General features: G+C 45.3%; 3 protein-coding genes across 3 annotated transcripts; 1 reads left to right on the forward strand and 2 right to left on the reverse strand.

Annotated features, from left to right (window-relative positions):
* Positions 1-1,181: 1,181 nt before the first annotated feature.
* On the forward strand, positions 1,182-2,807 carry FSST1_001342 (uncharacterized protein; the record flags this gene model as incomplete). The annotated part of the gene is made up of 1 exon (XM_083227230.1): positions 1,182-2,807. One exon carries the CDS (start codon positions 1,182-1,184, stop codon positions 2,805-2,807), a length of 1,626 nt encoding a protein of 541 aa, XP_083091524.1.
* A 170-nt stretch (positions 2,808-2,977) lies between these two features.
* FSST1_001343 (uncharacterized protein) lies at positions 2,978-4,294 on the reverse strand (the record flags this gene model as incomplete). The annotated part of the gene is made up of 5 exons (XM_083227231.1): positions 2,978-3,375; positions 3,429-3,493; positions 3,546-3,937; positions 3,982-4,086; positions 4,139-4,294. The coding sequence occupies 5 exons, from the start codon at positions 4,292-4,294 to the stop codon at positions 2,978-2,980; spliced, it is 1,116 nt and encodes a 371-aa protein (XP_083091525.1).
* A 3,862-nt stretch (positions 4,295-8,156) lies between these two features.
* On the reverse strand, positions 8,157-9,506 carry FSST1_001344 (ketopantoate reductase PanE/ApbA C terminal-domain-containing protein; the record flags this gene model as incomplete). Its single annotated transcript, XM_083227233.1, has 1 exon — positions 8,157-9,506. One exon carries the CDS (start codon positions 9,504-9,506, stop codon positions 8,157-8,159), a length of 1,350 nt encoding a protein of 449 aa, XP_083091526.1.
* Between the last annotated feature and the right edge of the window lie 1,038 nt (positions 9,507-10,544).

Raw genomic sequence — 10,544 nt, forward strand, 5'->3', positions numbered from 1 at the left:
CGTTGAGCCAGTCGCGTATTATATTCAGCTGCAATGTTATTACGCCACGGCTGAACAAGGTCAAAAGCAAGGGGCATTTGATCGTCGATTTAGTCAACATATGAACATTTTGCAAAAGACGGTGCGGGTCTGAGGGTCTCAATTGACTTGTATTGCGCCACAGCTGAAGACTATTTAAACTACTGCAATATGATCAAAGCTTTATCGATGGAATTCCCACATTTCTGTACCAGAGAATTGGAAATGGCATCTGCTAGCGTTGTCCTAGTCTGTCATAGAATTTGCGGCTGAGGGCAACTACCGTTAGATAAGCAGGGTTCAGCTTTTTACTAGCACAGTCTAATACTCTGCCATTGTCCTATTGAATTCACAAGCGAGAAACGTTGAGACTCCTTGCAGCGCCACGAATGTCACAACAAAGCCAATAGCTCCAACTCTTGCAGCTGGACCCAATACACTGGGTAAGCGAATCCATAATACCGGGAGAAGCCAACCAAGACTAGTAAGTAATGGAAGTAAACAAAGGTCTAGAATCATCAGTTATCTTCGTTAATCTCGCTACTAGACGTTGGCTGGCTGAATCGTACAGCACTAGCAGTGACCAAGACTTTGATGCAGACTTCGTCATCCTAGACAAGGTAAAGTTTAGTCTGAGCATACGTGTTCTTCCTGCACCTCCTCCTACCAGGCCCCTTTCTGAGCTTCTTGCTTCTGAGTCTCTCCCTTCTGGGCCTCATTCAAAGGACTTTTTGACATTCAGTGACGGAATCCTATGAGTATGCTCCGAGGGATAATCTTAATCCCTCACATGCGGCTCTTGACTCTACTTTAAACGGCAATACCCTATTGGTTGGCGTTTAGATAAACATGCAGTTCAAGATGGGGCCTCTGGCTGATACCAAGATAAACTACCTACCTGGTAAGATTTTAGCGCTATTGCTTGGCCTTATTTGAAAGAGGTAAAGCGTAAGGAACTTTTATTCACTTTATTTTTATCATTTTCTGTATAGCCGGCTTTGCCTAATAGGAGATAGGGAAGGAAGGGAATCAGAGCCGATAAATATTTAAAAGCACGATCCGTGCAAAGTATTAATACTAAGCTAGATTCCACGTGAAATATGTTTGTGTTCTGGCTTTTATAACAAAAACTTTCGTTATTCACAAGACAAGTTACTTTCAACATGGGTGAAATACTTGTTACATCATCCGTCAACAGCCTGGACGCTGGCGTCGATGCTGCGAAGCTTGAAGCAGCCAACCGATATTTCCGCTGGAACTTACTCTTCCTGCTAATGATCTTTATTTTCCTCCATTTCCCCATATGGATGCCTTTTGTTCCTTACATGAACCAGGCAACAAATATTGTCATCATAATACTAATCGGCCTATTTCAACTCATCTGGCTAGTAGCTACCGTCTGCGCTATTCGTCGAACCATCGCCATCAACAGTCGAAACAAACGCAAGACAACGAAAGCTCAAGATGCTGAGGCTTCCGACTCCACGTCTGACGAATACTCAACGGTCCGTCATATAGTTGCCATGACCTTGTACAAAGAACCGATGAGTGTACTGGAAACTACCTTGGACTCTCTTGTGCGGCAAAAAGATGCCAAGTCACGCGTCTCTGTCATCATCGGCATGGAATCACGCACACCAGACAAAGAAGAGAAACGTGATGAAGTCTACGCAAAGTACAAGAGCAAGTTTCTTCGGCTCATCGTCACCTTCCATCCATCAGGTGTTCCTGGAGAGATCAGTGGCAAATGTTCAAACATGAACTATGCCTGTCGTCAAGGGCTACAGATCCTCCGTCAAGATGTCGACTACGACTACGAGACATACGAACACATATTCACCAACTGCGATTGCGACGCTGTTTTCGATGCCGAATACATGATGGAGCTGGAGGCTGAATACTGCAAGTTGGATACTGCTGACCGTCACTCATCCATCTGGCAATCCATCATTGTCTACAAGCGAGATTCTATGCCTTTTTTCGTTGACATCACTGGAGTCTTGCGCACCTTTTTCTTCATGGGTGTTTTGATCCCCTGGAACATCAACCCCATGTCGCATTACTCTCTTAGTGTCAAGCTATTGGAGGAGGGTGCATTTACCCACCCAGCCTATCAGATGGAGGACATTATTGCCTTGATTCGATATACAATCATGACAAAACGAGAGATACGCATCAGGCCTCTGAACCTTATTTCCATCAATGGTCCGACTTCTGGAAGTAACTACGTCGACGAAATTCGCGAATGGGCTCTTCAGATTTGGCGATGGACTATTGGCGCTGGCGAAGTCTTCCACTACTTCATCGTCAAGACCTACCGCATGCCTGGGATCTTTCTCTCTATCAGCTGGGCCAGTCGATTCTTCATCTACTACGGGCTTGTTCTCTGCGCTAGCGCCATCTTCTCTATCTTCTCTCCCATCTTTGTTCAGCTGATCAACATGGCTGCTCCCGAGCATGAACGACTCTTGATTAACGATACCCTTTTCCAGACCGTCTGTCTTATCTTTCTGGGGTCACAATATGTTTTCCTATTGGTTGCCACCGTACTTGTTCGATGGAACCTACCTGTGCCCGGCGATAGCAGCAGCAATTACAACAAGGGTCTCAAGGGTGTCACAAGAGGCCTGTTGCATTGGATCTTGATGCTGCCGACTATCCTTGCCTACAGCTTTGTAGAGCTATACTCGTTCTTTGAGTTGGCGTTCAGAGGGAAGGATGTTTGCAAGCATAATGCTGCTAGCAAGAGTAACCTGGTTCTTGTGACGGCCACTACTGGGTCGTCATAACTTGGATAACTGAAGAACCAGGGTGTGTCATAATCTGCAGTATATCTTACTTGGCAATCACGACGTAATTGATCAGCATGAACAGCGAGACCTGAATTTAGATATTTTTTTACTTTTTATTTGCATTAGATGGGAATATACATTAGATTATGTATGCTCGTGGGAGCTTATTAAATGACATTTCTAGGCCTGGCATGCATGGGCGAGTGAAGCTCTTCTTGGCTTTCACTCGCCGCCGTTCTTGATATCTTGACCTCCCACTTTATTTCCTTCTTGATGCCGACTTCAACGTCGCCAGAAAAGAAGTTTGTCCCTCTCTTCTCGGGGGCATTGCGACTAACGGATGATAACGTGTAGGCGTCGCGCCCTGAAAATCCCTTGGGAGTTGCAGCGCCAGCAGTTCGTGAGTTGTTCTTGTAGCCCGAGGGGCCAACCGATACAGGCTTGCTTGTCAAGCCGAGACGGAACGCAAATTGCTTGAGCAGAGGTCGCAGGGTCGCCATGCTACTGGCAGTGATTGCCAAACCTTGCTCGATTGTCGACCAGATTGCAATATCTGTCGTGTCCCCTAGAAACTCTGTATTAGCTTTGTCGATTTTGAGGTAAAGGTGGAGTTCTTACAGAGAAAATCAGGCGACCTGATCAGGTGCAAGTAAGGGAAGCGGGTGATGACGGCAGCACTTGCACTATTTTTATAATTAGTCCGTCGTTCTCGTGGCCAAGCAAAGGTCAACTTACACGCAACCCATTGCAAGTAGCGGGATTAGTGAATATTTCGTTCTCTTGTGTAGTTGCAGGTTCCAAACGATGAAGCCTGGGAGAATCGCGAATACAAGGTCGGAACCCACGGCGAAAACACTGTACAGGACGGCCAGCGCGATGACAACGGTGGGGTTAATGCATGTGCCATCCTGTTCCCTGTTCCAAAAGTACGATATAGGATGGCATTGAAAAACAGTGACAAAGAAAAAGATGATGCCGGACAAGGCAGTAGAGAACATGGCGAGATGGATGATCCATTTTTGGACTTTTTCGGTGGCGACTCGAAGTAGAAAGTATCCAATGGATAGCTTGCAGGTAATCATAGCGAGGCAGTACCAGAGATAACAGAACCACCAACACTGTCGATACTGTTAGAAAAGAAACACTTTGGTTGACAATTGGGCTTTCTCACCATCATGGCGTTGGAGATTTGGTCGGTCTCGAGATCATCGTGGTGGCGGCCTGTACCGAATGTGACACCGACAGTTGAGAAGGTGGCATATAGAGTGAAGAATACCTGTTGATCGAAAGTTAGTCGAGACAATACGTGGCGACACACGTAAGCATACCGTTGATAAAACCATAAGCCAGTCATCTGTTCGAAACGCATCAACCACGAAGCTGCGGACATAACATCGCAGTAGGCATGTTATCAGAGCTATAGAGTAAAAAGAAATGTTTACTCCCATGAGCTCGGCGCCCCTGTTCTGAATTGCTTCCGCCATTCTGGGACAGGTGAAAGGATGCTTCTCGAGGAAACAAAGTTTGTCAGGATCTCGATCCTGAAGAGGGAAGGAGACATGGGATGGGGGGAATTTATATGAAACTTTGAAAGGTGGTCACCCAGCATGATTTTCAGCCAAGCACACTATAATAGACATTGCGCTATAAACTATTTTCCTTCGAGTATCGCCCGCCGACTGCAACCGTCAGCGTACCATAGACACAAGATGGGTAAGAGACCTGCATCATGCATATCTTTTGTTTTAATTGATTGCTCTGTTGAGCATGTTCATCCGCTCTTGCACGGGCGTTGTGACAGGGATCAGACAGATAAATCCGGCTTGGTGTATTCAGGTCAGGGGAATTTCCCCTCTCGAGACCCCTGCCACTACGACCCTACCCTACGCCCAACGTTTTGACTAGTCTCGTTGAGGTGATTGTCCGATAAAACCCTACGCAAGTCGGACACTTTAAGCAACACCTTCCACATCTTGCCCCTTATATCACGTTTGACGTATAGGCTAACCGTTTAGCGCAACTGAAAGAAGATCTCCAAGGAATATTTTGTCTGCTTATTTGCCGATATTCGAGTTCTTGCTTGGCGCGGTACCTAAAGAATCTGTCGACATACTTGCTAACCAGAGATAGAAAGGCTAGACCCGGTATGCGTGGATATTCCACTTTGCTTCTCTCTCATGTCCCGGAATTAGAAACTTAACCAGCATGGCAAAATATATGGCGAGGCCGTTGGAAGCTCCACGTTACCACCGTTATGTCATGAGATAAGATCTGACTTGACGGGAAACATGTCTTGTTTTAGTGAGCAAGTCTATAGTAAACAACATCTATCCAATACTACCCACATATCAATCGGACCACAGCACTTTCTTAGGCAGGCGAGTTGTTTGTCTTGATCAGGTGAGCTCAAAGCTTATCAAGCCCTCAATTAAACTTGTAATCTGTCAAAGACGATTATTGTATTCTTGCAATCTCAATATACTCAATTAAGCTTCAAATCTCTTTTCGTTTTCTGTTGATCTTCATATGCTCAACTACAGTCCGGGGTGCATCCCTGACAGGGGGTTTGAAGAACCACCTCTAATCCTCAACTAGGGGCTAGCCGGGATCTGGACCCGTCGACCTGGCTATGCTATGACAGCCAGTTCTTATCATCTGGTTTTCAAGATTGATCGATGTGTCTAAAAATGCCGCGTGGAGTATGGAAAAGTCAGGGCGTCCCTACTTTTGGATGTAGATGATGTTCTCCGCGACTCTCAGAGACAGTATTCAAATAGCTCAGTCGTATCAAGATGTAGTACATTTTCTTTCGAAACGTTTGAACCGCTATCAGTGGACTGTGAACAGTCGATGTTTCAGTTTGAACTGGAAACCCGGAATAGATCCGCCATGGGCAAGTGGCCTGACGGAAGATATTTAACCATGCTATAAGGTAGGTCAGGCTAAAATAACAATGCTAAGTCAACATGATGGGTCAGGAATATCAAAGCTTCCGCTATAACAACTGAGTATTCAAAATTTCAAAGAACAGATGCATAGCAACAACTTGTCCCACTTCAACTGTTGTGATACAGCCAAGTGAGATAAGGTGAGTTAGCACGGCCACAATTCTGGCTATTTGAGATCCACCTGTCACAAGGTAGCCACATGGTAGCCACGGAGGCCTGTTGACACATTCAGGGGCGGGCTAGACAAGGGATATAATCTAGGGTAAGTGCTTCGCCATCAACTCAAAGAAGCTGCCATGTCAACAGTAAATATCAGATGTGCAACAAAAACAAATTGCAGAGACTAAGTACTTAATTCCTTAATTCACAAAGAGAAATGTGAAGTTATTGTACGTTCTTCAATTTGTACCTCAGTCAATTCCTTGACTGTACCCTTTTCACATGTTCATTTTTGAGATTTAAACCCAACAGGGTCAACCCATTTTGTGTCCATGTTTTTTCACGACAGGACCATGTAAAACTCGTTATTTTTAGTACGCGAAATCCATTTCCGATGTCGCTTACACCAATATCAACTGGCATAGGGTTAAGGTGGTTCGGAAAACCATAACCATGTCCGATGCAGTTGTTGATGTTATCCTCTTCAACATTCAATGGACTTTTAGGCCATATCTATCACAAGGATAACAATCCACTAATAAATATCTTAGCTGATATGAGACTGCAGATTAATTGTGGAAGACAGAACAAGATCTGTCAACAACATTGGGCTATTGTGTCGGATTGCTCCTGTTGCTGAACTGAGGCACTTGGGTTGAGAACAATCTATCGCAGTTCTGAAGATAATATATCAAAAACAAATGGTAGAATCTTGATATTGCTATTCACGCAAAGTACATAGTGAATGAATGTGGCGTTGTGAGAGGCTTGACTGGTGGGATGACGAAGAAACGCGAGAAAGAAACGCGAGAATTCGCGCCCAAAAAGGGATAGCGCTTGGGTACGTCATAGCGACGTCTGTAGAAAGGAAGAAAAGTGGCTGACTACTTCATGTTTCCCAGTACCTTTTGGCGATGAACTAAGCCGCAGAGCATTGTAACCATGGTGGCATCGTGGGATATAGTAGTGGACAGAAAAGACAGGTGTAATCAAGACGACGCGATATCAATAGAGTTGAAGTTGGGATGGTGTTGGGTAGAGTAAGGTGTGATGAGACAACAGTGGGAAAAATGTGACAAGACTACATGTCGTAGTCCAATGTCTTACCATAACGCTTCTCATAGGAACCTTTGGCCCTTAAGGTCTCAGAATGGCCATCTTTTTGCACGCTATCCACCTCTGTTTCCCGTATAATAGTTGGAGGAACTTTAATAGCCAATCCGTTGTTCTGAAAGAAATACGACAGATGATATATCCCATATTCCCGTATTAATTTCGACCAATCTAACGCAACAACTACGCTCGTCACACTTTTTTGCGAATGTGGTTACCCGTAGCTCAACTGACCCTTGACAAGAATCACCGCACACCGATCTTTTCGTTTGTGAGGTAGGTGTATGGCCTTATAATGTATATCGCACTGAGAGACAAGACCCCATCACTGGATGCAGAGTTGACCCCATTTGGATTAATGGCATCAAGGTTATTTATGAGATGTGATCAACGCATGCCCAACCATTTATTATCCCCATAATATTGCCCGCACGGGATCTACCGCAGCGACCGCATGGCGTAAGAGGGATCCATCACCAAAGCCCAAGCGTTGATCTGCAGTGTTGACACAAGGAGATGTTACAAGAGGCTTAGATGCTAGTAATTCTCAATTGCAACAATATAATTGCTTCCCGGAGGTGTCACGCTTCTCATAGTAAAGCTGTCCTTGATCTATGAATGCGATCATGCTGCATTTGAGTGCAACACGGAAAAGTCAGTTTCGGCTTTTGAACACCATCACATCTGTCTCCACCAATCCGTGCACATCATTAACCCAGCTTGGTCCAGCTCCCGTTCTCCGTTCGTGAACTTTATCTGGCAAGACTACGTCCGTGTGTTCTTGGCATACATGAGCCCTACTTCCACTGATCTGCAGAAGTCAAGGATGTTTATGCCGATGGTGACCCATCCTGTGTGAAGACCAAAGTTTATTTTGAGCTGTACAAGGGAGTGTCTCCATATCAGTCACTGACTCTTTCAGCAAAACGGTGGAACGTACACGTCAAACGTATGTGGGGTGACACAAGAAGAATGTTGATGAAATGTGTTGGCGGTCGGAATATTTTGCTTCCTGTCACACAATGATACTTTCTAAACCACATGGGTTGGACACATAGTACCATTGTTTTGGTAGTAAATAGAATTTCTCGAGGTAATTACGAAAGACTGTGAAATACACTACATCTTAGACTGACAGCCTATTTGCCAGCTCATCCTTAACAATAACTTCTTCGCGCTCGATGAGAGTAATTAGACCAGAATGAATGCTCACATCCAATCCTGTATCCAAGAATCGCGCCATATCAATAATCCAGCCATTAAAATCCCTTATCTCCGTCTTTCTACCTGCTTCTATATCCTGGAGCATAGAACTTCGATGCTCACTTATCTTGCGTCCGAACGCGAACAGACTGGATCTGAGCATGGGCTGTGAGAATCTTTGTGCTATTTTGTGCCGTGTGTTCTTAAAGCTTCTGTAGAAATGCTGTTTGCTGGTGATGTGCGGCTGGCTTTCTCGCACGTAAGAGATGATCATGTCCAGACTTGAATCGTGATAAATAAGTTCCTGGATCACGGCGCTGGTCTGCCAGAGCAACTTATCAAGAACTCGGGTCAGAGGATTGTGAGAATCGTGCGATGAGAAAAGAAATCCTGTCTTGCAGCGTAAGATCGCCGTAAGTGGATTGATCGCAGCGTTGATAACCAACTTCTCTAACTGTAGAAGCCAGAGCTCGCCCGAAGATACCCGGTGGGTGTTCAAACAAGGAGATGTGACGATATATCTGACGAAAGGATCATCGATATGTCGCTTGATTCGCTTTGAGCAAAAGACAGTCCCAATGTATGCATCTGCCGGAGCTGCATGGACACTGAGAAACGGTCCCGCTGACGATACGCCATGTTTCACCACACAAGCCGAAAAGGTCGGTTCATCGCCAAGACTGTACCGACTGGCAACATACAACGGCCCATGAGGAGGCCAGAGCTTGCACATCCCATTCTGAGCGAACACGACCGAACTCGACCTTCCGAGGTAGCGACGCATTCGATCGACTTCAGCCAAACCATCTGCAGCTTTTGTTGATACAAAGACGTTTCGCAACTTCTTTCCGTCTGCAACCTCTCTTATTGGACCATGGTCAGGCTGAGTTTCTGTCCACCATTCAACATCAAAGTCTTTGTTCTTCAAGACTGTGCCTTTGACTGGATCTATGATGCCCAGGCCCTCACTCATCACCCAAGAAGAGAGGAGCTCTTTCCTATGCACCACTAGGGTGATTGGTAATGGGCTGGTATGCTGGGCCATGTGGCAAGCGTAGAGTCTTCCAATGTTACCTGGCCCAACGATGTATATACGATTTCTTTGGCTCGGGGAATCATCTTGAAATCCAACCTTTAGTTGGTGTTTGGGGATTTTGTCGATTCGGCCACTGTCAAAGTCGAGGTTTGCAGATGACCAGGCGTATAACTTTGGAGGAGGACTTGTATCAGCCAAAATGCTAGCGAGCCAGCGTGGATATTCTTGGACGGCCATGGTGTTGCTGCTTTGGTTGTTCTCAAGGTTCAAATCTGGAAAGAATAGAAAGACGAAAAAGAAATTTACAATACGTGGGTTCTCAAAATCTACCAGAGCCGATCATTGGATCAGAAAGGTACGCCCAGAGACATTCGCCCTTGGATTGGAATAATGATGCCATGTTATTGATTATTATTCAAAACAAGGCTCAACAAGCTGTAAGGACGAAGGATGCGACGATCCTACTTCTTTCGGTTATCTCAAATCCCATGGTATGTAACGCGACGTAGGCCTGACTTTCGAAAAGGATGATCGTCCGATATGAGTCGGAAGTGCTGACTAGTCTGCATATTCCGTGTGGCAGGACCTCCCCCTGTCAACTAGTAAAATGTCCTGGTCAGGATAGTTTCGATTCACAGATCATTATGCTGGGCCTATGATAACGTGATGCCTGACTGTTTTTGCTGCACATCTTTTAAAGAGGAAATCCCAGGGGTACCATGTACTAGGATATAGGAATGCAATCCTATTGGAGATGTCAAGCTTGCAAACTCTCGGCCGCATGAGTCTTCCTTCGGACGAACCCTACTGCCGTGTTCAACCATGTAGAACGGGACGGACGGGATGATATCTGCAAGGGTTAGCAACACCTCGGGGGACAGAAAACAATAGGGATGAAGATCCACTTTCACCATAGTAAACAGGATCTTGATGCAGCTTGTTTTCTGACTACCCCCAACAGTCTAACTAGATATCGCCTGGAATCCTTGACACCTGCCCATGTCAGAAATTAGGTTCCCATGATCCGCCAATAGTGTAGACGCTTAGGACTTTGCCGTGTGGATAAATCCACCAATTTAACAACCATTCATAGAGAGACTGTGCCTTGGACATAACAAAAATGCGTACGTCACAATTCAGAGAGTTCCGCCATGTCTTAATATCCCAGTATAATTCATTAGCTTTCAGTTGAGAACTCAACACGTCGCAAATCTCTTGCCTATTTCCTGCAACGCAAAGCAATGTCTTGGATGACTGCTTCATACTTGTCACTGA

This window comes from Fusarium sambucinum, chromosome IV (assembly GCF_050947815.1).
Source record: "Fusarium sambucinum isolate potato_lamoka chromosome IV, whole genome shotgun sequence".
Classification (NCBI taxonomy): Eukaryota; Fungi; Ascomycota; class Sordariomycetes; order Hypocreales; family Nectriaceae; genus Fusarium; species Fusarium sambucinum.